Genomic DNA, 26,796 nt, shown 5'->3' with positions numbered 1-26,796 from the left:
GTTTTTCTCCTGTATACCACGAATTCCCAATGTCTACCTTCTTGCAACATGAAGATCTCCCATTAAACAGCAAACTTTCAGATTTTTATCTTTGAAACAGCACATGTGTGAAATGCATACACAATGTGAAGGAGTAGAGAAGAACATACAATTAAATAGGTTTGGGGTTTTGGTTGTTGTTTTTTGTTTTGTTTTGTTTCTTGGTTTGTTTTGTGCTTTTGTTTTTTGTTTTAAGAATTGGGCAAACAGGTAACATATTTCTTCTTAAGTGCTGTGTAAATTGGGGAAAAAACAGAGATTGGCTTTGTAAGTTTTGTTTTGTTGTTGTTTCTTTTTTAATGCACCCTGAGGCATCTGAAACTTGCTTTTTACCAGAACTTGCTCAGAAGTCCCATTGGCTTTGGCAGCAGTTCAGAGGTCAAAATCTCACATGGATAAACTGTTCTTAAACAATATGTTAGGCAATTTCTTTTTTCTGCTATGTTAAGCAATACATATATTCCTTCCACACCAGGCATGCTTTCCATGTGCTTTACTCTCCTTGAAGCTACTGGAAGGAAATTTCTACTTTCTGTCAAGGCCTCAGCTGTTTTCTCTCAATTACTCTACTTTTGTTCACATTTCTGTGGTTTGGTTTTGTAATTTTTGGTTATTTGGGGTTTTTTTTGGTTTGGTTTGTTTTTTTAGAGGACATGACATATGCTTTTCTTTTTAAAAGACATAGAATTCATCAATTTCAGGTGCACCTTAATGTTAGATAAGGCTTTTTTCATCTTCCAAAACAGTGAAATGATGATGCTATGAATAAGCGAATAAGCTCACTGAATGAATAAATATATTTTTTTTTGTGTTTTTTTTTTTTTTTTTTTTACTCTTAAAAGTACTAGTAAGATAAATTCAATCAAACTCTTCTGGGATGTTTCAATTTACCTAGTCAGTGTTTTTGTAAAGAAAAAGCCTCTCCAGAAGATGGAATTGAATGCACATAAATGCATCCATTGAGAGAAGGACATCTAAATCCTTTTGATTTTAAAAATATTCATGGATCAAACACAACTGTGTCTAGAATGTAGTTGTGACAGTTCCTGCGAAATATCTTCACAAAGTATATAAAAATGAAATAATAATTCTATATATTTATAAAAATAGAGATGCAAAGTCTGATCTCAATTTCCAAACTTAGTTAGTTCTTTACACACAATTTTCCAAAGAATTTAAACAGCAGACCTAACAATGCAACTAAACCAAACACTAGCATTTCAGCTACAAAATCTATTGAAAGAATATGTTTAAGGCACCAATCTTTAATTTTATTTTTTTTCCAGACAAACCCTTTCTCCAGGAACTGATGACTTATTTCAATAATAGCTTAGTTCAATAGTTACATGATGGAATATTATTCCCCAACATCTTCTTGTACAGAGTTGTATTCAGTAAGGAAAACAAAAGCTCTTTACAGAAAACTACTGAATACCAGCCTGATATGAATGAGAGCAGAATTTCACTGTTAGCTCATTTTTAACTCAGGAACTTCCACAGCTATATCTAGTTAGATGAACTGTTTAAGTTTTGTAAGCTTCGGACCCTAATAGATTTTTAATGAAGAAACATGTGTAAGTAGTATGAAATTTAATAAGAATAACTACAAAATGCAAATTGAACTTATGTTCAATTATGTTCAACTTATGCTGTGAATTTATTTTTGAACTTTTCTGCACTATTGTGTGAAACGTAACTGAGTGTACAGTTATTCTCAAGACTTAACAGTTAATGGGAAGGAGAAGGGAGTGATAGAAATATTACTTACGCCGTTTGCAGCCACACTTTTTTATCCTTTTGGGATCTGTGATGTCATCATGGCAGGCCTTGCAGTAAAAAAATGCTCTGAAGAGACAGAATGGAAAAACTGACACATTTCTTAATCCATACAAATGAAATTAGTCCCACATTTTTTTTTATTGCGGTATGAAATTAATGAAACATGCCAGTGCTAATTTCCTTTAATCTTTGAAACCGTTTAGATATTTAAAGTAAGAAATATTTGCTTCAAGACCATGAAATTCAAAAATAAGACTCCAAATTAGTGTTTCTTCTAATATACTTGAAAAGTAATTGGGAGAAGGGATAATTATGACAGAGTTTATCTTTGCAGTTGTCTTACATCTTAGAAGAATTGAGCATCCAGTGAGTTTCACCAGGAATGTGTGTATATATACATATATATAAGAACAGAGAATTCATTAAATATGTTTATAATTGTATATGCATAATTGTATAATTTTACATACATATATGATTTATATATAAATATATATAAAATTATAATATATTTTATACCAGATATACCAGATATTTTATGTTAAAAACACCATCTAGCACCCTGGGCCAGTTTTTCAGCCCAGTCAAAAGCTGGACATCATCTTAGATAAAATGAAATTGTAAACTGATCAATGTGCAGATGTACAATTTATCCCCCTCCAACTAACGCCTCCCCCCCCCCCCCCTTCCCCCCAAAAAAGACAAAACCTACAAAAAATTAGCGAGTTTCTATAGAAATATATAAATGAAAGAGCAGATACAGTCTTAAATCAGGTTAATTTTTGTCTTTCATATTTAGTGTTAGAGCACAATCAGACTGATTTTGAACAGATAAGAAATCAACCCTTCTAAGAAAAGCATGTAATTAATACACTGAACCATTTAAGTTACCATGTGATATTCTTGTTTAGTAACATCTACAATTGTATCAGAATGCTCACCAATAGCTGAAATTTTCAAATTCTCAGTAATTGCATTATTTTGATGTTTTGACATTCCTTATGTAATTGTAACAAGCATTCATTACTTAAAACTACTTTTGACATAAGTTAAGGACTAAGTAAATGTCATCATTCAAATATTTTAATTATTTATTTTAATTCAAGGGACAATAAGGAATTATTTATTTTAAACACTACTTTCTCATATTGCTATTTTATTCCCATTTTATATCCTAACAAACTAGAATAAATATGCTTGGCACTAAATACAAAAACCATAAAACTCTTGTAAATCTAATGCAACTACAGTACATCTAACTACTGTGAACAGTGAAGTTGTCCATAATGATTGGAATGTATTTCAAACAGTTTTATTTGTATTTATTATTATGAGAACATAGACAATATAGACTCAGTAAAAGAAAATCTTAAGATCATAAATATTAATCTGCTATTGCAATTAGCAAATAAATACAGTAGTTTCATCAAATCAAGTATTTAATAGATTGTATGTTAACAAGAACTACTTTAAACTTGAAACTTGGACAAAACTGTCAATCCAGTTCTATCACAGAGTAATTTCACTAAGACTAATTAATTTATAGAAAATAAATAGATCAATATATTTTACATTTTCTAATAAAATTGTGAAAAATAACCTATTATTTTCTTCACATACTTGTAAAACTATTTTATTTCCTAGACATTTGAACCTATCTTTAAGAAAATTATATGAATGATCTGAATGAAAGGTAATTTCATTAATTTGTCAGCTCAATTTTCCATGAATACTGTTCAGCAGATTAGAGTGAAAATCAGTTCACATATTTACACGTAAAGGAAAACTAGGCAAATAAAAAACTAAATACAGCACATTTAAATTTCAAGCTAGAAATATATAATTACCTTTTTACTTCTTTGGCATCACTTGCAATGAAGAATCCTAAGGTACCTTCTTGAATCTTGACGTGGTTTCCAGGATTGATTAATATACTGCACAATGAAACAAAAAAAATCAAACAAACAAACAAAAAAATTAATTACTTTTAACACAATGTTCACAACTAGCTTTATTTTATTCTACTATAGGGGACCCACTAGTTATGAAAGGCTGCCAAGAAATTTTAAGCCATTTTTCCTTGAAATTTCCAATTAAATAACAGTTTTCACATGCCATCATTTTTTACAAAAATTGTACTTTGAGACATTCACATGCCTTCTCCCAAAATCACATTAAGTGTTTACATATGTATTTTTAGGTTTTTGCATTAAGTATGGATTATACAAAATAACAAAGCCTCTCAGAAACATGGTGTGAAGCTGAGCTTTTAGATCTCTTGCTCTGTCACACAAAGTGGTGAACAATTCAAGATATGGTGAAAAGAACCAACAACCACCGCTCACTAACAATACAAAAAGCCACTCATGAAGGTAAACCCTTTAATGCAAATTTTTGCCAATTTCTAGTGATACGGAATGTTAATGGGACCCCTATCTGGACATACAATGTTATTGTTTAAAATAATAAATACACACATACACTCAAGGGGAATGGTACAAGACAACCAGTCACGATAGCTGAAAAAACATAAAATGAATTTTAAAAAATTTTAAACACTGCTATGTAGGCATGGAAGAACAAAAATAACCCAACCACATTGACAAAATAGCCTCACTAAGTATGATGAAAGAAATTATGAACTGCTTTCAAGAAGTGAGAATTCTATATCTCTTTATGAATTACTTTTAATTTCATGAAGATTTAACTCTAGTTATTAAGGTAATTTGCAAAGTATAAAGCTATATATCCATACACAGAGAGAGACATATTTTCTAATTACTTTTACTATTGTGTAATGTAACTAAACTTTTAACTTAATGAAATTTAAAGCAGCTTGTCAAAAGTTCTCTTTTTGTATTTTTTTTTAAACTTGGTCTTTGAAAATCAGTCTACAAACAGCATGCACATACAATCTAAATTAAATAATGACTACCAGTAACTTAAATACTGGCATAAAAATACATACACAAAATTAGATAAGTCACATATTCAAACACATACACATTACTAAAATGTAAAGGCCAAATATCTCTGAGGTCGCTGTTAGAAAGAAAAATGGGTCTCAGTTCTCATATTAAGGATGGTATTTATCACTTATATATTAGTGATAAGTTAGTGTGACAAATAGTGTACTTGAAAGCTTTATATAAGCACATGGCTACATGTGAGTATCCATGTAAAAATGCCCTGTGAAAAGAATAATCAGGCTGCAAAATAAAGCACTTAAGAATTAAAAGGTTGCTCATGTGTATAATTTAGTGTATACTAAATTATAAATTACTATATAATTTAGTTCATAATTTAGTGTATACTATGCAGTCATCTTGATACAATTCTTAACTTAATATCCACAAGCTACTTTTTTTTTTTTTTTTTTTGCATAGTCTGAGACTGTATTCAAGAATGTGTTACTGGCAATATTCTAGGAATGGATTTGAGTCGTTTATTCCTCTTTAAACTCAGCATCATTTTTAATGCGTGTGTTTTTTTTCAGCAGTTTTCATCACAATGGCATGCAATTAGTTCACAGATACATAATTTATTTTAGAAGAATATGAAGAGAAAAGGTTGCTCCATTTTACAGATGAGTTACTAATGACTCAATTGAGTCACAATGAGGTAAAATATTTATTTATTTAGGATGCCTACAACTTGTTTTTATTAATGTTTAGCATTGTATCTCTATACAGTTTCTTGGGACTTCTGCTGCAAGTAGAAATGCTCAGCAATTGCTTCCAAAAATAATCAGAGATCATCTGTAAAAAGTTTCATTTAAATTGTGTTCACTGTCACACAGGTTTCCTGTGAACAGAACAAAAACCAGTTCTCAAAAGAAACCTTTACCCAGACATCCTTCCTCTTTCTTCATTCACAGTTTCAAACTTTGCAATTGTTTAAAAGGAGAGAACTAAAGAAAAATTAATGCATCACCACAGAGAGCAGCTCCTCAGCACATTTCAGTAGTATTGCAAAAATGAAATTTCATTATTTAAATGATGCCTACAGTATAATGCACACAGCTAAGTGGATTTGCATCAAGACTTCACATCTGAAGTTCACATCTTTTTGATTTCTTAGTTTATTGGGCTTACTGGTTTTGCTTGCAAAACAAAACATTTATTTAATGTACTTTTCAAATGCAGTCTCCCAGGTTTTAAAATGAAACAAAGCTGACATAAAACAGAACAATCAGTCAATCAAACAAAACACAAAACTAGAACAAAATATCATTTGTTTACATGAAATAAGTCACTGAAGTCACAAATACTTTGGAAAATGTAGATTCCTCGGACAAAGTTTTGTCACTTGAATCAATGTATCAAGTCAAAGCTTTCTGGCTGTTCCAGGGACAGCTAAACAGGCAGCCAGTGAAGCAGATTAAAAATTCCCTACTTGGAAAAGAGAACTGCCAACATATAAAGCCACAAGCCCAGGTAAAACCAGAAGGGGATCTTTTTGCTAATAACTTTCCGAAGACTTTCTGCCAAAACATTCCATCATTCTCTTAAATTTACCTGCAGTTAAGTTTCTAGCCTTTCCTCCTCCCTATTTCCTTATTTTTAAAGTCATTTTGATGGTAATTTAGCTGTTAGAAATCTACAGAAGCTAGTCTTTTTTGTTGCTAGTAAGCTGTTCATTCTAAAATATGCAAACATTTACAATACAGTTAGGTTTGACTACATTTCTTAAGTACCAGTAAGTACTTCTCTGTCAGAGTAACACTTCTTTTATCCCCCTATTTCATTCTTTTCCCTTAATGATGAAGGCATTACAGCTTTTCAGTGAAGACAGATGAACAGATTTCTTTACATAGGCTAAAGTTATGCTCTCATAAGTACTCACAGTAATGCATACAGTAAGCAACATGTTTTGAATTAAAAGCCTTAAACGGTGGGGGTGGGGGGAAGAGAGAAAGAACAAAGAAAAACGAAATAGGCTTTAAAGCCTACCAAAAAAAATGCATCCATCAGTTATATAGAGAAGCATATATCTATTTAAGCAGTTCATGAAAATGTGCACATATATATATTCCCCTAGTTGTGGAGATAAGTACATGACATTTCATTTTTATATATTGTCAAGGCTGGGAATTTCCCTTGTCAGCAACTTCTGTTATTTACCATTCATTTTGTTCTTACATTCAGGATAAAAATTTGGACAGCACAGAGAATGGGATTCACCTCATCTGTTTCAGAATAGAAGACACTTTCAAGAGCTCAAGTCTGAATAATTAGTAGGGATTAATTAGGTCTATACTGATAAAGACAGATGAGATGCCAGTATCAGGGATCAACTGAACAATTCATCCCTTCATTGAGGAAACCTGTCTGATTGAGTGGCATTATTTTAGATCTGCAGGTACTGTTGTAAATACCATTTTTATCTTAAAATAAATAAGTAAAAAAATAAAAAACAATTGTTGAATTAAATGGAACAAAAATGGCAAAATTTTGACTAAACAAATGACAAACGCTGTAAAAAACTTATTTTAAAACCTTGTGGTAGATGTACTGTACCATTCCCCATGTGACTAAAATAGTAACAATATCACATATTAATCAGAAATATAAATAATGACTCATTATTAATAGAGTAACTAAAACAAGACTATTTGATTTTACTGACTAAAGCTATCACACTACTATGTAAAGACAGCTATTTTTCTTGTTCCATACTATGCCCAGATGAAAAGCATCATTATTAGTCTAATGGCCTTTTAAATTGTGCCATGTCATTCACACAACTATGGACGTAAAATTACAAAATTTGTTTTAGGTGATGTGTGTTTTCTGGGAATGATTCTAAGTGGAGTGTGAGGGTAGGTGCACAAATCCCATAATGGGAGTTGCGTGCATACCAGCTTCACACTGCATGTAACTCGTGAGTATTGCTTCTTTCTTCTGGGCTCTATCATTGACATTAATTCAGATCCATATTGTTCTACATAGAAAAATCCAGTAAGACACTAAAAAGAATACAAGGCAAAAGACACAGCACATTACATGCTACAGTATATTAAGCCTTAATTACTACAAGCATACAAAAAAAGGTTGCTCCCAGGAGTTAAGTCAAGTCCTTCACAACAATGTCTATTAAATCATGAATGCAAGGTGTTTTTACTGGGCATAATCCAAACTAGTTCAATGGTGCTGGTGAGTTCAGTACACTTTAAGCAGCTTAATTATTCCTTCTGGTTCCAGAAGTGATTGATTATCAGTACAATGAAGCACCACAATACAGTTTATTCTGGGAGCAAGCAACTTTGTACATCACTTCTTCATATTGTTCATCATGCCAGCGTTCACATGCCTTAACCACAAGATAATATATACTTAAAAGCAAGAAGCGAAGTAGAGGTGCAACAACTGCAGATCCTTGAAGATGCTAAGTGTTGCAGTAACTTCTCTGCAGTTGGATCATATCAATAATGCCAAACTGACAGGAAGCCACCTCTCTTTTCACACATCTACTTAGAAACCACAAGAGAGTAAGACTAAAAATTAAACAACACACAGCACACGCAACAAAACAGACATGGAAAGTAAAGTTCAGGGAATATGATGAAGAAGGGAATTAAAATATCTGAAAAATGAGAATGGGCCTCTGAAAAGTAACACCAACAGACTGCTATAAGCAATTAGGAAAACACATGGGAGTGACAGAAAAAAGATGAGGAGAGGAGAAGGAGGAGAGGAAATGAGAAGATAAAGAAGAGCATGCCTTCTTGATTCCATTCAAACCAATAGCAGCAGGATAGAATGGTGACTAGAGAAGGGCTCTCAGAATGGTGTAGCAAAAGAAAATGATACACATGCCACCCCAATGGAAAAAAAAAAACAACAAACAACAAACAAAAACAAAAAAACACCGAGAAAAAGATTGAGTAATATCTTCATAAATAATCTTAATAGATGTCATTAAAATGAATGTGACATACAGCACAAACTATCCATGGTACTTTCACTGGAACAGTACAGTAAATGTAATGAGTACTGTATTACAGTTAACTGTGCTCAAAGCAGGATTGGCAATGCAAAGAATCAGGCATTAGGTTGTTAATGAAAGGTGAGACTACAAGAGGAAATGAACCACTGTACTCTCAGGCTTGTTTTGAAGGAAGACTAAGGGAAGAAGGACATCAATGAACATATGAATATGGAGACGATATGTCAGCATAAGGGCTGGAAAAGACGAAAACTACATCGTCATGATACAGTACAAATGAAAAAAAAGAGAACATGAGGTGTTAATAGTAAAGTCTATTTTTCAAATGTAACAGTCTAATACACCAATGATTCCTTATGGGGATAAAAATAAAAGCCTGAAACATATACTGTTGTATTTTAAATTTCCTGCAAAGAAGTTAGTGCATGAGTCACAAGAACCAACAGAGAGACAAAATGCTATCCTGTCTCCTTTTTTAGTTTGGGGGCTAATATATAAATATACACACATATAGATATATATATATACACACATAGACAAATGAATATATATATATGTATATATATGTGTGCATATACAGAGAAAGATAGACAAAGATGTTATCTTCCTGTGTTCTTGGCAAGGAATTAGTCCTGAAGTTAGAAGGAGTGGAGGTAGGATTGAGGTTGGAAGGAAAGGTAACGAAGAGGGCATACCGCTTTCGGCTTCTGCAAACGACAAGAAAAAAATTGCAAATCAAACACTTTGATAGGAAATCAACTGACATCAAAGCAAAAGCAAAAAAAACCTTTATATAAAAGTCTCAAAGGCTCAAAGGTTTTTCTGCTGAGAATGAGGACAAATATATGGACAGACAAAGAGAAAATTTAACAAAAGGAGTAAACAGAAGGTGCAAAAGGGAAGAATCCAGGTTAGGCTTTCCTTCTAGCTTATGTGAAAAAAAATACAAGGAAAAAGGAATTAAAAAAATATCTCTAAAAGGGATTTTAGATGAGGAGTTTGAGCATCTGCATTTAAAACTGGTATTTTTTGCTATCCATTGAGTAAGCTCTGCTAGGACACTCTCACATTGATGTTCTCCATATTCCTTCAGCTTTTTTTTCTACAGGCGAAATAAAACCTTCCAGTAAATGAACTAAGAACATTATTTGAAGTATTTGGCTTATACCATGTACATAAACAATTTACTAACAAAATGCTTTTTGCTTATTAACAATGGTTACAATACCTGTAGAGATAAAGGAATGGTTGTTATACTAGTTATGGAGAAATGGCTAAATCATACTGTGATCTGGATCAACTAAAGTGCAGACCATAGTAGCTGGACAGAAACCCACTAAAGTCAGTCACAATTTGTATGCCGAGAGGTTTCTGTGATAACTGAACAGTAATTCAAAGATTAATTATATAAATGTAGATGAAAATAAATTTAAGTATAACTATAATTAATTTTTTTAACTACCCTGATGAGAAACAATCACATAAATAAAAATTAGGCCATATTTTAGCTACTTGACTCTATATTTATTGTATCTAAGAATAATTACCTATATCAGGACTGGCAAAACTCATTTTACTTCAGAGCACATTCACACTGTGCTTTTAAGCAATCTTTTTAAAATCATAACTTGTTAACAATTAACAACCTAATACTTCTTTATGTAGGTTTAATAGGAATTGTGGGGGGAAAAAAATTAAGCAGGAAGCTCAGATAGTGATTGGATAGAAATCTGATGATTTCAAATGACTATTAATCTCAATTTCCCTATGGTAGAATTAACACAAAGCTTTAGAAAGAATTAGGAGGTCTATAATGACTTTAACCTATCACTTGTGAGAACTGCACACATTTCAGAATTCACTTTGTGGTTGCTCTAGCAGTCATTGCAAAGTGATGAAAGCAGATGAAACTAATCAGATGAATCAGTTTACTTTAATATACCATATGTATTATATATATGTTATGCCTTCAAACTAGTAACAAGAATCAAAGTGGTGTAAGATCTTCTCATTGATTTGGCAGAAAGAATGATTTGAAACTTCTCTTGTCTTACACCTTCTTCAGCTGTAGCAGAAAAAAATAGCTTTTACTACAAAGGTGCCACCCTGATACTACAGCAATCTTTTATTTATAGTAATCATTGTTGTAAAGCATGTAAATTTCTTAGTATTTTCTTAAAAATATGAATCCAAACTATAATCATAAAATAAGTTAATACATATCTCTTCTTGATAACCCTCTTGATAGAATGAATATAATCATAATTAATTTTTTCTTCACATTTATAGATTATCAATAGAGAAATGAAGGTAAAGTATGTCCAAAAATAATATCAACAAAAATAATTGGTGAATGATAAATTTATCATGTTAAAAGACCATCTGCACTTGTAAACCATGTTACACTACTTTTTTATCTAAATTCTTCATCATTAAGATGGTGCAAGTAAATGCAAATAAACACAAGAAGTGAGAAAAAGGTTTGTTCTATTACCTTTCTGATTAGATTAAGAGGCTCCAGTTCATAAAGCCAGAAATACGTACTCAACACATGTGTTGAAGAACACACGGACAAGTAGAACAGTAAAATTATCCTGCAGGTAGCAATCCAATTCACTGAAGAGTGACTATAAAATTATCACTCCTTACTAAATTAAGAAGTTACTACTGTGGATCATGGTAAAAAATATATTTAAATAAATGATGCAAATATCTAGATTCCCTGCTTTCCTTCTGTTATACATATGTTTGTAAAATCCAACTGTTAACATCTCTCCATTAGTTTTGCTTACTGCAATTTCTTTTCTACAAAACTAATTCACTGTAAACTTTTACCTCTATGGACTTAAGTAACAGGTTGGATCACACTGTGTTATTGTTTGTGGGATTCTCTTCATCAGCTTGTGATTAAGAACTCAAACCAATTCTTATTGAAGTTAGTTTAAAGAATGATATGGAAGCCATGAATTATCTGTTATTATTAAAAAGTTTGTCATATTAGCACATAACTAAATGACAAGCAAAGTAATGACAACCTAAAGTTGTTTAACAGTTGTCAGAGAGAGCCAAAGGAAACTAAGTAATTTCTAAATATTGCAATTACAAAATATGCTAAACTGTATCAGTGCTGTTATTAATGCACCTTTAGGGAAAATAATATTTAATCATATTTGTTACATTAGCAAATGCAGAATGTAGTAGTTGAATGGAAAGTTTTTACTTTACGATGTGAGCTAGAAACATTAAAAAAAATCTGTTATTGAAAAAAAAAACAAACAAAAAAGATTTCTTAATTAACATAATGGGGACAAAAGTAAAATCTGGTATCACACACACTACTCCACATATCACTTACCCCATAGGAAGGAATCATGCAAAATCAAGTATAGGCCATGGAAATACTGTTGTTAATAGTTGCAATATTTGATTTTTTAACAAGCATCCCACATAGGTTTTATAGGCATTTATACAGGAATATACTTTCAGAACCTCAGGAATCATGGCATGAGCTCAAACAATAGAACTGGTTCTCCATGGAGGAGAAACAACTGCCCTCAAAGTATTAGGTAATGGGTGGCAAATATATATATATATATATATATATGATGTTGTAGTATATATAGCTCTAGATTTACTGCAAATCTTAGAAATATCACTTTTGACAGAGAAAACAAAATTCAGATCAAAGTCAGAATTACCAGATTTTTGTTATATGCCCCTTTGCATGTTGCAGAGCACATTTATGATTTTTGTTACACAAAAAGAATGTTGTGTAAATGCACTGAGTGACAAACTGAAACCTGACTCCAGTATATACAAATTCTTAAGAATTTTTGTACAAAAAGAAGAAACATGTTCTGTCCATGAATGTATACTCATTTATAATCAAGGGATTTCTTTTCAGATTAAAATGGGTCAATGAGTTGGTAATTCCACAACTACATGTAACTTCGATTTACCTGACGGTATTCATATATACATCCTTTGTTGGAACTGATACCATATAAATGTTTACTCTGTACTTCCATATATCCTATATGCTATGAAGACTGGCTTTTCCAAACTGATTTAAATGAAATTATTTTGTAAATTTTTATTTTGAGAAATAAACTTTACCATAATGACTTGTGATACCACACCTGCTTTCCACTTTTCTATTTTCAGTAAATTGTTGGTCTATCACTTAAAGTTGACAGAGTAGAAACAAAAAACATTGTGTAAGGTATGTTTTTGTTTAAATAAAAATGAACTGCACTTCTGAAAGTAGACACATAACACTGTACCCCTACCTTATACTAAGTATTGTAACTTAAATTGACTTGGGTGAGGAAAAACAGAGCAGAAATAAAATCCTTTCAGCGCTACATAAAATGGTGTAATGTGATGGCATGAGAATTATACTCTGAAAGGTATCAAACTTATACAGACATCCATGTTTATTTTCAAAAGTACACAAGCAAAATTCTTGACAGAGCATTCCTACTTCAAAATTTTAGTCATGGACATACCTGCTTTCTCTTTTTTCCGACTTGTATTCTATGGCTATCATTAAGAGCTTTAGTTTCGCAAACACCAGTCTGCAGGAAGACAAGAGGCCAAGAATCAGAGCTTCTTCGCAACTGACATTGTGTAAATAGACACGGCTGAGAATCTGTACTCACTCAGATGCTTTCCCAGGCTTCAGTAACATGTATATAGCTCATATATTAAGGTCTTTCTATTTTGAATATATTAAATGCTTCTTCATAAATTCTATAAACAGACAACTTGAGAACACATCCTAAACAGCAGTACTGCATTATTAAGTTTACTTAAGATATAATAACAAACGTCATAATTCAAAACATAAAACTGCATTTGACTATAGCAGTGGATGTTTTGAGGAAACTTTTCAAAACTTTGTTAAAATTAGGAAACATTGATTGCAGTGCACAAAATACGTACACATACTGGCAAAAACAAGAGTACACTAATAGTCAGCATTTATCAATTTCTATGACAGAAAAACAGCATAACAGGAAGCTATTTCTGACCAGCACATGCGAAAATACATGCTGGTACATTAATGCGGTTGTTGGTTTTTTTTGTTTTTGTTGTTGTTGTTGTTTATGTTTTGCCTTCAGTTGTTAGTAGCACTTTACTAAAAGAAGTATATTTGAGACTTTGAGAAATTTTGAAAAGGGAGTATAGCAACATTTGTTTGAAGCTGACAAGTACTGTGATAGAAATCAAAGAAACACACAATGTTTTTTTTTTTATAAATAACCAAAAATTAGTGATTTTACATTTTTATCACTGAAGTATATGCAAATATCATGCTACTTGCTTCCTGTTCTATTAAACTGGTCAAGCATTCTTCCATGGTGCATCTTTCAATTATAATGTAATTATAATGGAAACATAAACTTCTGTAACTTAAGATAACACAAGATAAAGAACTATGGGGAGTTTAAAGGCCACTGTGCTGACCTATGGATATTTTTTTTACTGAAAAAGCCTTTTCATACTTGTGACAAGGGAGCTCACATACCATTAGGGAGCACAATAAAACAACCTCTGTTTTCACATGATGGCTCTTTCTGTCTCACAGGTGTGCCTAAGAAGACTATTTAGCATCTATAAGACTATTATATGTTGGCTGTGTTAGGAGCAGAGGGGATAGCTGTCCTCTTTCAGGGATGAGACTGAGGGAAGTTTCTGGGAGTGCTTGAAGGAAATTGTAAAATATAAGGAGATTTCTCTCACAGATTCAGATGAAATCTGATTTCACTCAGAAGATGGGAAAGCTTTATTTAGAGTAATGTCAGGATAGTCTGACTTGGCTATTATCGGAGCTGAGCTCAAGTTTGTGGGGTTTAGCATCTGACTTGTCAGCAACACTGAATACAATTCACAGTTAGGGGGGAAAAAAAAAAGCAAAAAAGCAACAACAACTATAGACGGATCCAATATCATTGCTTCAGAGAGGTGAAAAACTGTAATGGGCATATGATGTGTGGATTAAGTCCTAACAGTCTAAAAGTGCTTAGGATGTGCCTTGAATAAAACAATTCAAATATAGAAGCAAGAACTTAACACCGACTCTTACTCTGTGATAGACCAAGACTTAGTTTGGCATCAGACTAGAAAGTGCTACTTCCTTGAATACTCACACAGAAGAAATAATCTGTTTTGGAGCTGAGAGAGAATGCAGACAAATATTGAATCTTGTCTAAGTCTTAGCAGTTTGACTCAAAAGTGAAATCTATTCTTGTGACAAGCACTGTTATAAAAATATACCACATGGAAATATGGGCCATAGCTACAAACATTACAACAATATGTTGGACAAACACAGAACTAATATATATATTATTTTTCCTTTTAATAAAATAGAAGAGAAAGTATGACTGCTATAAACTGTACTATACTTATGGCAATGGCATGTATTGGAACAACATACAGATGCATCTTCCAAAGAAAAAATGTAAGACAAATTTAAGTATTTTCAGCCTCAAAACTTAAAGCTATAGTACGACTTAGACCATGGTTACATACTGTATGCTTGATTGAAACCAGTGCTACAAAGCTCTGGACACCACACTGCTTATATGACTACACTAAATCTGTCTTAGCTAATGAGTGGTTTTCTTGGAATAGGACATAAGCCGAGACAGTGATGCTGACAAACACTGCTCTAAGAATGGGATTCATTAAAAGAAACAATAGGACACTCTTACAAGTAAATATTTTAAATGGATTGCTGATTAATTTGTCATATACTAAAAACATTTACGGTTTCATTTACAATCACTTAATACCAAATCTCTGCAGAAAGTGGCATCATAACATCTGGAATACTTCCATGCTGTGATTGCTTTAATGTTTATTTTATTTGATTTCTTCTGATGTAGCAACATTAGGACTATAGAAAAATAAGAAGGTCTCCTGCAGAAATCATTGTTTTCACTTGAAAGCATGTAAACAATTATGCTTAATAATATGGATTTCTACTTACTCACAAACTGCAGGGAACGACAAACCCACAAAGGCACTAGACAGATATTCTGTATACATTTCATTTGCAACTCCTTCCAGATAATATTTCTGCCACGTATCCTCTTCAATCTAAACAAACAAACAAACAAAGAGATGTAGAGATAAAAAAATAAAAAAACTTCAGTTAAAATTATGAACAACTCTTTAAGCAAGTATAAATATTTAAATAAAAAAGCACACTACTAAAGTATTATGATGATATTGCCAAGAAAAAGAAGAGGATAGTCAATCAAACACCCTATGTAAAAATGAATCACTTGATTATTTGTAGGAACATTTAGCATGACATGAAGTAAGTCAGTGGAGAGCTTGAGAAAAAGCATCTCTTAATTTTTTGTTTCAGAAAATTCTCTAGTGAAATGATTGTATTATATCATTACTTTGTCTCTCTAAAAAGGTTTCATTTGCTTTCACCTAGTTCAAAAGTTGGCTAGTAGACACAACACACACATTAAAAAAACATCATCAAAAATTCTGAAAATTTGTTTTCTGCATCTCTAGCTAGCAGGAAACTATGAGAAGTAGACATATTGAAATGGTTTCAACAGTCACAAGTATTTAATAACAGTAACTGAAGAGAAGATTTACTGCTAAATTCAGACATCTTTCATTATCAAAAGAAAGCAAATCAGATGTGTCCAACATGTACAACACATTTGTTTAACAAAATTCAGAATTTGGTGTGGCATAATATTTGTGGTTTTTTCTTTTTCCAGTATTAAAAATATACTGTAACAGCTGTTTTAAACATGACTTGTGTAGTATTTTATGTATGTTTTGTCCTACACACTTAGTTTAAATTTTAGATTCACTAATCTTTTCCTCTTGCTAAGTCATTTAAAATAAATAAATAAATAAAAATTTAAAATCACTTTTTCAAAGGACTGTTTTAAAGAAGAAGGATAGCAAACTTTTTAAGAAGTCAGTGAAATATCAAATACAATGAATTTATTTCTTAATTTTTATACATATATATATATATATGTATGTATTTTTTATTTTTATTTTTTTTTCCAGATAATAGGCTTCCAGGTAAGAAGTTCAGTTCTGGAGAAGTAAAAATAGAAAAGCAAAATCAAATTGCAGTATGGAGAGGATTGAAATTATCTCCTCTCTGACTTGTGGGCTGCAAACAATCAAGAGAAATTTCTTCCATATAAATTGTTTCACCATTCGGAGACCATGTGGGATGCTAAAAAAGATTTGCATTGTGTTACTTTCCACCACACACAGAGAAGTCATATCACATTTTTATAACTCGTTTATTTATTTGAAACTTGCAAATGTTGCTGATCAGCAGCTCTTTATATACAGAAAACAGATAAAGTGCAGACTGGGTAAAAACAGAATAACAATAGCAATATGTTTGTTACTTATGCTCTGTTTCATGGCTTTTTCTTACATTGACACCACCTGGCAATGGAAAAAATGTACAAGGAGAAGAAAGCATAAAGATAGCATAAAGAAAATAAGAGCAAGGCTGTTTTCCACTCAGTTTCTCATTTCTAATTTGTTCCCCAGCTTTCTTTTCTTTAAGACACCTGTTTCAATTTGGAGGAAGAAGCTGCAGGTCAGAAATACAGTAAGCAGCTTATTCTTAGCAAAGAATCAAAGACGGGACTGGAAAATAACAAATCTCATTTACATAGCAGTGATCAAGATTCATAGATACTGGCTAGCATTACATTCACCTTCATGTATTTATTTCAGTGTTGAAGATGCTTTCTTTTAGGATACTGTGAAATAGTAATAATTGAATTTTAAGAATTGCTGATATAGGGGATGCTTAAAACATTACCAGTGGAGAAAAGAAATATTTCTATTTTTACTCAGATCCACAGCATTTTGCTTATAACTTCAAAGAAAGAGATGGTCACCTGTCTGGTACTTTCTGAAAGGGAGTACCTGCTTGTCTGCTAGAAACAAAAGAATGAATAATAACATCCAGGGTAGAATATTTCATTTCTATTTCTTTGATTCGCTATGTCATCCTGAATTTTAAATAGACAAAATGTTCCACAGGAAAAGATGATTTGTTTCTCTCATAGTCCATATCAGTAAGGTACTGATTTGAAACATTTACCGTGAAAAAAAATATTTCAGGAGTTACTGTATTCTTAACTTATTTTGGCCCTTCTGATATTTTGTAGTAAGCATTAACCTCAGAAACTGAACCCCTAAACAAACCTCAAATAACAACCTATACAAAATGTACATTTATGTACAATGTACATAGTGTACATTATACTTTCTGAAGTATGCTTCAGGTTTTTCTCAAATCAAAGCCAATAAATGGTTCTTATTACAATTAATTTCACTTATCCTTACAGATCAGTAAGGAGAAAAAAATATTTTTTATTTAATCAGGTACATATCCCTACTGTTTCTTGTTGATTCAGTTATTCAATACCTCTGCTTTGGTTTCGGCATGTCATGCTTACATGCTTTGTGTGCTTCTAACTCAAGCATCCAGAGTTCAGCAAATCTAATGTAATGTTCTTCAGCCTAGTCTTTTTATCAAAAGTACAGAAAAAAAATTGTTTGGTGGGATTTTGAAGTTAAAGTTAAGACTCTAAAACTGAAGTAAAATAATGCTATGCTTTCTTCTACATACATATCACACAAGGAATCCTGCCACCCATTAGAATCATGCTTAAGGGTCTCCTGAAGTTTAATTTTATAATTCTCTTCTCTACAGCATTGTTTGTGGTGGATTTTTTTGTTTGTTTGTTTGTTTTACCAGCTACATCTGTGAAAGGAAAGGGCAAGTAAGAATGGATTATTCTTGACCGGTAGATGAAAAGAACTTGTGAAATTAAACATTTCCCCATGTTCACCCATAATGCCTTTCAGTCCATGCAAGTTGCTTGTGTGACCGTTTGGTTTTACTTTACCTTTAGGTATGGATATAAAAATCTGGCAGATATGTAAAAGGCTAAAGCCACTTCCTACTTTCTTTGCAAAGTGTTAAGTTTCTGACATTTACAGTCTTTTAATTGGATTTCCTTAAATTGTGAACCATCTCTTTACTCAACTCCATTGAATCTGTAACTCAAAACTAACAGGTTTTCTTTAGCAGTATAAAAATCATTCAGTCTCAACCAACTACTCCCACAATTCTGTCTGTGTGCAAGAACATTTTCCAAAATTGCTATGAAAAGACTATGTTTTATAAAACGTCATATAACTAATTAAGATTGGTTTTAGTTTCAAATGAGAGAACTATGTGCTTTTTCATCACTCACTCTAATGTAGAATATTGTAGTAGGTCAAAGAAAGACAGTATTCTGGAATAATATGAGATGCAGTTCTTTAGATACCTTGGGAATCTCTCAGATGAGACTAGAAAGGAATGTTGTGGGAGAATTACATATAGGTGGGTGAGAGCACAGTTGATAAGAGCCCACATTCCTGCTCTTGAAATAGCTTAAAGAAGAACTGAGACTGCTCTAGACCATTTTTCAGATCTCAGATGATGCTTACACAGAAACTAATTTTACAAACCTGTGTTACACTCAAGCACCACCTTCCACATTTTAAAGAGTCACAACTTCTTTATACGTACAATGATAGCACCTCTGCTATGAATAGATTATTGAAATACAGTTCACAGGCATAAATTTCACTTGTTTTTCCCTCAACATGATTTGCTGGACAATCTCCTTTCCTTTAAATGTTTACAGAAACATTTTGTTAAAACTATATCACATATTCTTTTTGCACTGATTTTCTTTTTATTCAGGTTGGTGCCAAAAAGCAACATAAAAGATTCCACGTGAGATTACATCTTTAAAACCAAAAGGAAAAAATTAGACACAAACATAATATTTTGAGGTTTCTTAGTTTACTTTAGCTTTAATACTGGGCAGACTGTTTACACAAACCATTTTGCTGTAAAGTAACACATAATGAGTTAAACGTGTACAATGTCACCATCAATCATATTCCTTTGTGTTTGACTGCCCAAACATTTATGGCACATTAAATGACTTTCTAAATGCACTATGAAGAAGGAGGAACCAACAAACATTTGAAAGCTTTTTTTTTTGGTTATTTTGTTTTTGTTTTTTTCTTTTTATATTCTTTCCTTAATAGAGATGTTTCTGTAAATTTTCCTGGCAATCTCCTAGACTTAACTGATGTTTGCCCAAGAAATTTATGAGCAACTAACAGTATTTAATTTCAGTGCTCCAAATGCAAAGGAGCAGAAGTCCTCTTAAGGAATGCACATCATTCTTTTCAAAGGAGTCCTACTTAACAATTCCAACCAATGTAGCTGCTCTACTACAGTACACTTTTGATTCACAAAAGTCACTTAGTAATAGCTATAACTTTCAAACAGCTTTGACAGCAAGATAGCTTGCACAAAGAGCATCCTTTCAGTTAAGTAATAAGCCTTCTAATATCACCAGTTGATTTGGATTTTCATGGAAAGCCATATGTAGTTAGTTGCTGGGCATTCATTCTGCTTCAGATTTTAACACTCAAATTTTCTAAGAAATGATGATATCCATTTTAGTTGCCTGAACAATTCATTCTTAGTTAAGTAATTGACATAACCAATAATAGCACAGTCTACCCAGCATTTTACAGCATTTTTTTCTGCTTCCTGTAAAGTAACCTAATTTAAAGTATATCTGTACTCTACTCTAACTCCATATATTAATGGAAACAAGAGCATGTCAGCAAAACTGACATTTATTTCTTCTAAAACTAACATTTTGCTATTTTTCTATTTATTCTACAAATATAGAAATCAATAAAATGAAGAATAATACCATTTGGATCCCAGTACAAAGGATAGTGTCTACCTTAGTGAAGGGGTAAAGTGCCTTGAAAAGCTGAGCTTTTAGCTCTAAAGTGTTTTCACTGAGATAGTCAGATTTGTCAATGTACTGAAATTATTACAATTATTATTCTATCTTGAAAAATAATAGAAAGTTGAAGATTGATATGATAATAACAGTGGTCAGAATGTCAGAGACTCTCTGGAAAGGAACTACATGTACATCTACATTTTTTCACTTGTAATTATACAAACACGGATCACAAGAGTGTATGCTTCTTGGACAGTTCTCTCAGAGCCAGACACTTTGACAGAACATCTCCTTGTTTTCCCACTGCATGTTTAATGCAAGTTATTTTAAGGTTGAAATTAAGATAGGGGCTTCTGAAGTTACATGCACATTTGACTTCATGAGAAGATTAATCACTTCTGATTTTCAAAGAAAGATGAGCAGAAGTTTCAGGCATACTGACATCAAGCACAAGAACATAGATAACTGCCTGAATAATCTGGATATTTTAGCGCAACTATTAAAAATTCTTAGGACTCCAAAGAGTGTTGAATCACCACATCAGCTAAGACAGAGGGAGATCAAAATGGCCCGCAACAACAATGAAGTTCACAAAAAAAGTAGAATTTTCTTCTGGGACATAATTAGAAAGGATTCATATGAAAGAGACCGCATGAATCTTAGGTAGTTCCCAGATTTATTGAAATAAAACAGCTTTTGTTACCTGAGCATGAGTAGAGATGTAAGAACCTTAACTACAGACATAAAAGAGACAGGATTTATTTCTCTTATTAAAAAAAAAACAGAAAATTGTTTCAGCTAAATATAGTAATGTGGAATATTACGGACATATAAGAATCTGTAGGCTCTGTTTTTGGGAAAGATTCCAAAGGACATCTTTATAAAAAGTTTCAGAATTTTCTTATCCCTATAGGATACAGCAGAGAGTCTGCTAAGGAATCCTATACAGGATTCCTGGCTGCTCAACTGATAACATTAGGCTTTGTGATTTTTTTTGGTTGCTTGCTTGTGTGTTTCTTGTGGGAATCTTTTTGTGGGGAACTTATACAAAGAACATGAAGTGAACTATTCTCTACTTTGTAACTCCACTGTTGTGTGTCCTATTGTGAACACTCAAGAGATTGGAAATCATGCATCTCTGATGTTTGGAATCAGTGTCCAAGAATGAGGAAGGAAGCATGTGGAAAGAAGTACTGACTGCTGCAGTCAGAACCTTTGTCCAGAGAACTAGTATGACTGCCTCAGTAGCATAGGAATATCAGGGTTAAAATTTTGCCATTTGAGCCTGAAAAGTTATTTAGCTGAGAAGAAACAAATACACAAGTGATGCTGAAGGAAGTTTAGGCTTCAGTTCTAACATATGTTCTATATTTATTGTCACAGTCAGAGGTCTACTAACAACTTGATGTAAAAGACCAAAATGATCAGTCCTTTCTTCCGGACAATTTTTACCATATGGGACATATATAAATCATATTTTTGTTTTTAGCAGCAGGGGCTTTCCTCACAGATAAACACACGGTTTGTTTAAAACAACACAAAAGACCAGAAATATCCTCCAAGAAGTGAATGATGCTTTTAAAAATCCTTTAATGATTATGACAGAACCTAGCTTATTTGCCATTTTGCAGAATAAATCTTCTGTAGGTAAGCTGCTTTATTTTTGTTTGTTTTACAAAAGTGATTATTGTGTTCCTATCACTTTTACATTTGAGCCATGTTCTCTACTCAGCTCTCTGACAAACTGAACTGCAAACTTAACATATTCAAATATGACAAGAAATTACCTTTATGAATGATCTCATGGAAAAGAGGTTGGCTAACATTGTTGAAAGGCCTGGTGCCAGGCAACTCTGAGCTATGAAACCCAGCTTGAGCTCAGCGAGACAGATTGCATCATCCCCTTCTTTCCAGTTCCAGCTTGGAATATTTAATAGATGAGCCTATAAAACAAACAAATAAATAAATAAAAACCCATAAGGTGAAGAAACAGAAATATTTCTGCAAATACAATACAGAATTTGAGGAGATATTAGTGAATGATTTTGTTATGAGATAGAAATTTTCTGATTAGGAAAGTTTATTTTAAAAATCTTAAAATTTAACTTTATGCTAGGAAGTGTATCTATCTTTTATGCATATTTTCACTATTGAAAACTTTCACATTTCTCAAGTCTTATCCTATACACCTGTGAAACTCTGTTAGGCTCATACTTACATCTGAGTGAGCCTTAATATTCACCTTAGTGTTGCTTATTTTCTACTTTCTGTATGGCAATTACAGGTCTACATTGTCATTTAATACAAAATCACAATAAAAGGCCAATAAGAGAATAATTCCACTTATTTTTGTAGGTATCCACAAATGACTTGAGTTGTCTAGAAGCCACCAATTTAATATTGGGTAGCTTTAGTGCAGGCGCGTGCAATCCACATCCCACAGGCCAAACAGCCTGGCACAGCTTGCACTGCAGCCTGTACCCTGCCTCATGCCATCATGGCTGTGGCTCTGCCCCAGGTGTGCAACTGTCACTCAGCATCAACAAAATATCACTGTGCTATTAACTCCACTGGGCTGAAACTGAGGCATGGGGTGCAGTGTGAATTTAAATTAAGGCAAATAAGTTTAAGTATTTTTATACAGTGGCTAAGCATAGTCTTGTGAGCAGAGAAAAACGTGCAGCCATGCTGTCCGTTGTGATACAGTAATTTGAGAATGGGTTTCAAGATTGCCAAAAAACTCACAATTTTTTTGCTTATTTCCAACTCCATTTTCAGTTGCCATAAATATATAACTTGCAAATTTTTAAATGGAACATATGGAGTTGCAATCAAATCAAAACATGATCAGAGCTTTATAAGCCCCCTCGTGCAAGAGACAAACATCCCTCCTTTCACAGTCACACATTATTCATATCATTGCTTTTTGCCAGAACATTCATTTGTGGTCAATTGTTGTGAAAGATGAAGTACAGAAGGAGTAAAATTTCATCAAAAATCTCTGATGCACACCTTGAGAGCTCACTAAGAATTGCAACCACTGCCATCAAACCAGACTTTTACAAAAGCAAGGTCATATATCCCACAAGTTTTACATTTGTTGCTCTCTTTTAATGTTTTAATTTAAAATAAAATTAAATTATAGAAAGTTTGGTTACTTATATACATTGACTATATTATATAGCTTATGAAGGATGCTCTGAAAATAATGCCTACTATTTTATGATGTCATCAGAGACATCAGAGGCAGAGGTGTAGCAATAGAGGTTGAACCTTACAGACAATATTCCATTACATTTTCTTACCATGAGATAGATGACAGCACAGGGGAAATCTGATTGAATGGTGTCTGTCATGGGAGTTTATATGAAGCAAAACTGTATCACTCAGTTCCTCCACGTGGGAAAAACAGTATCCACTGATATTCATCAATAGTTACTGAACATTTCTGGAGATCAGTGGATGTGAGCACAGTGAGTCTGCAGGTGGTGCTTTGCAGGAATACTGACAGCAACTGTGGGTCACCTTCTCTGGTGAAGAATTTTCTAAGTGCAGCATGCAGGCTCGCGCTCATTGCTGGTGAAAATGCATAGCTAATACTGGTTGCCATGTTGAAGAGTGGTTTGTAGTCGAGAATTTGTTCTATTAAATATTATTATTGTGCTCTCTGTATCGATTGTAGTTTCCATGAAAATAAACAGGACGCACTCCTTTCAGAGCAGCCTCTGTAGAAGTGGCCCTAGACAATTCCACTTGCATTTGGACACTCATGTTCTAGTTCAATAAGCTTGATAAAATTTATGGATGCTGAGTTGTTAAAAGTTCATCTGAAATCTATTGCATCTACAAACACTGTAGCTTTGACAGTTATATCCAAGACGGTTGACAAATGTTAGAGATTTTGATAAGGTCCTCACATACATAATTACACTGAATTAACTTGTTGCAGGACTACATGAGAAGGTTTATTAGGGCAATCATGTTTGGAAATAAAAATACTAATTATTAGTGACAGTAGAAAAAAAAATTGCTCATGGGTGCAATGCAGCAAAACAAATTGCAGAAAGAGCCACTAATACTTATTACATCACCTTATTGTGATACTGCAACATCTGAGTGATAATTCTTATCTTCGGATGATAATTCTTTATTGAAATAACTCTAAAAATAAAAGAAAAAGAAAGCAACAATTAAAATAGCATTTCAGCTAGTAGGATATTTGGACCACATAACCCAGCATCTTTACTTCACTGCGTTGTCATGTCCCACACAGTTAAAACTGTGTTAATTTTTTTATTTGTCTGTAAAGCATAGTGATTGAAGTCAAAGCTATTCAGTCTCTACATCTACTCAAATTTAATTAATAATCACTGGGTAATACTAGAGAATACTGAATTTCAGGAATTACTCTGTTGAATGATTTCCTTATGGAATTTGAAGGAAAAAATACTTTTTAATTGTTTTAGCAGCTCTGTTCAAGATACTCTACTCAATATGTTAAGCAAATACTTGTAATTATTCTCATCTTCATTAATTGTTTCTTTGAATCATTATAATTGTTCGAGTTTTCCAATAACAGACATCTGAAGCAATTTTCTTTTATCTCCTTTCTTCCCCCCCTTTGTTTTTTTTTTATAGTTGCTAGACATTTATCACCTTTAAACAGCTTGAGCAATAATTCTATTTGATATAAATCCAAGTGCAAATTCATCTGCATGTATTCTGGATTTTGTGAAAGCTCAATACTGAAACTGATACGTGAACTTAAAATCTATAAAAGATATGGTGACTCCCTTTATTTGCACTTGTGTACCCATTAAAAATGCATGAAAAGAATAATTCTTTAGAAATGAGTATACAGAATGCGATCCAAAGTAAGAAATACACAAAATAAAAAAGAAAAACAAACCATGCAGCAAAATCAAAGAGAGGAGCAAACAAAACAGGTCAGAACTATAATAACAAATTAAAGTAAAAATAGAAAACAATCAAAAGGGAAAACAATCTCAATTAGTTTAGAATCATCACTCTTAAGATTCTCAATGCCACAACTGTTTACAGTGGTGTTTGGTAGGAAATATCTTGCAAAATTCTCAAAACTCGAACATGATAAGGATTGAAGAAGATGTACGGACAATTGAAATTCATACTTTCTTTTCAGAAGGAAAACCAACTCTTTCTAGTATTTTTTTCAATTCTTACACAACTATCTAACCAAACATTTAATCCTATTGAATTAATTTGTTTAATTATGAGACAGCACATGAGATTTTAGTCCTGAAATAAAAGCTCTGCATTTTATTAGATAAATGTATTAAACATTTTAAGAATGCACTAATCTGCAATTGTAAAGTATTTTAATGTATATATATGCAATCAACACTAATAATGATTTTTACATTGAAACAGAAAAATGAAATTACACATTGGAACAGGGAAGTGGTGGAGTTACCATCCCTGGAGGTGTTCAAGAAACTTGTAGATGTAGCATTTAGGGGCATGGTTTAACAGCACTGTGGTGATGGGTTGATGGTTGAATTAGATGATATTAGAGTTCTTTTCTAATCGTAATGATTCTATAAGACCTGCTCCTTCCATATACACCTAAGACGCTGCGCACAGTGAACTTCACCAATGGTGCAGTATCATTATTGTTTAATTTTTTTTCCTCCTTTTTCCTTTAAATCATGGAATGCAAATATTTGACAGACCAATAAAATTGTTTCATTGCACTGATCAGCTCCATGTTAAATAATTTTTAACAAATCCTTGACATTTTATTTTAAAAAACTCGAGAAGACTGGTCTTATTAAAATTATGAATGTGTGTTGGGGGAAAAAAAAAAAAAAAAAAGGCTTAGCCTTCCTGTACCTCTAGCTGCCCATCCACCAACTGGTCCTGTCAAATCCCTTCACAGAATAGGAGGAGGAAAGCAGGACAGTCTTTGGTGGTCCCTAATGTTGTAAATGCTTTGTCAATCAACATAAGCACCATTGGTCTTAAGTGTTAAAAATGAGTGTGGAGCCAGAAGACCATTATATAGTTTTCCATCATGAAGTGTATACACCACTTTCTCCAAGCTAAGTAATTACTTGTAGAAGCAGATTTACTGAGGAGCAATGAGGGTATGAGGTAGTTGAAGGTCCTACTGTCCCATGATCAGCACAAGCCCTTG

The 26,796-nt window shown here is 32.7% G+C and overlaps 1 protein-coding gene across 50 annotated transcripts in view; it reads right to left on the bottom strand.

Annotated features, from left to right (window-relative positions):
* The window catches only part of KCNMA1 (potassium calcium-activated channel subfamily M alpha 1), a 409,269-nt gene that overhangs the window by 94,192 nt on the left and 288,281 nt on the right, over positions 1–26,796 (bottom strand). For 28 of the 50 annotated variants that reach the window (XM_085554216.1, XM_085554214.1, XM_085554215.1 and 25 more), the window contains 7 exons: positions 24,713–24,782; positions 22,409–22,564; positions 15,764–15,873; positions 13,275–13,343; positions 9,462–9,473; positions 3,666–3,752; positions 1,808–1,884 (listed from right to left, as the gene is read on the bottom strand). In XM_085554216.1, coding sequence (XP_085410342.1) covers positions 1,808–1,884; positions 3,666–3,752; positions 9,462–9,473; positions 13,275–13,343; positions 15,764–15,873; positions 22,409–22,564; positions 24,713–24,782 — 581 coding nt within the window. The remainder of the gene's footprint in view (positions 1–1,807; positions 1,885–3,665; positions 3,753–9,461; positions 9,474–13,274; positions 13,344–15,763; positions 15,874–22,408; positions 22,565–24,712; positions 24,783–26,796) is intronic. The other 22 variants (XM_085554236.1, XM_085554238.1, XM_085554217.1 and 19 more) reach the window with 1 other exon arrangement.

The sequence above is a fragment of the Coturnix japonica genome, chromosome 8 (genome assembly GCF_054131305.1).
Source record: "Coturnix japonica strain WE chromosome 8, WE-NBRP24, whole genome shotgun sequence".
Lineage (NCBI taxonomy): Eukaryota > Metazoa > Chordata > Aves > Galliformes > Phasianidae > Coturnix > Coturnix japonica.
The sequence above is the reverse complement of the archived record's forward strand: the minus strand, read 5'-3'. Positions and strand labels throughout refer to the sequence as shown.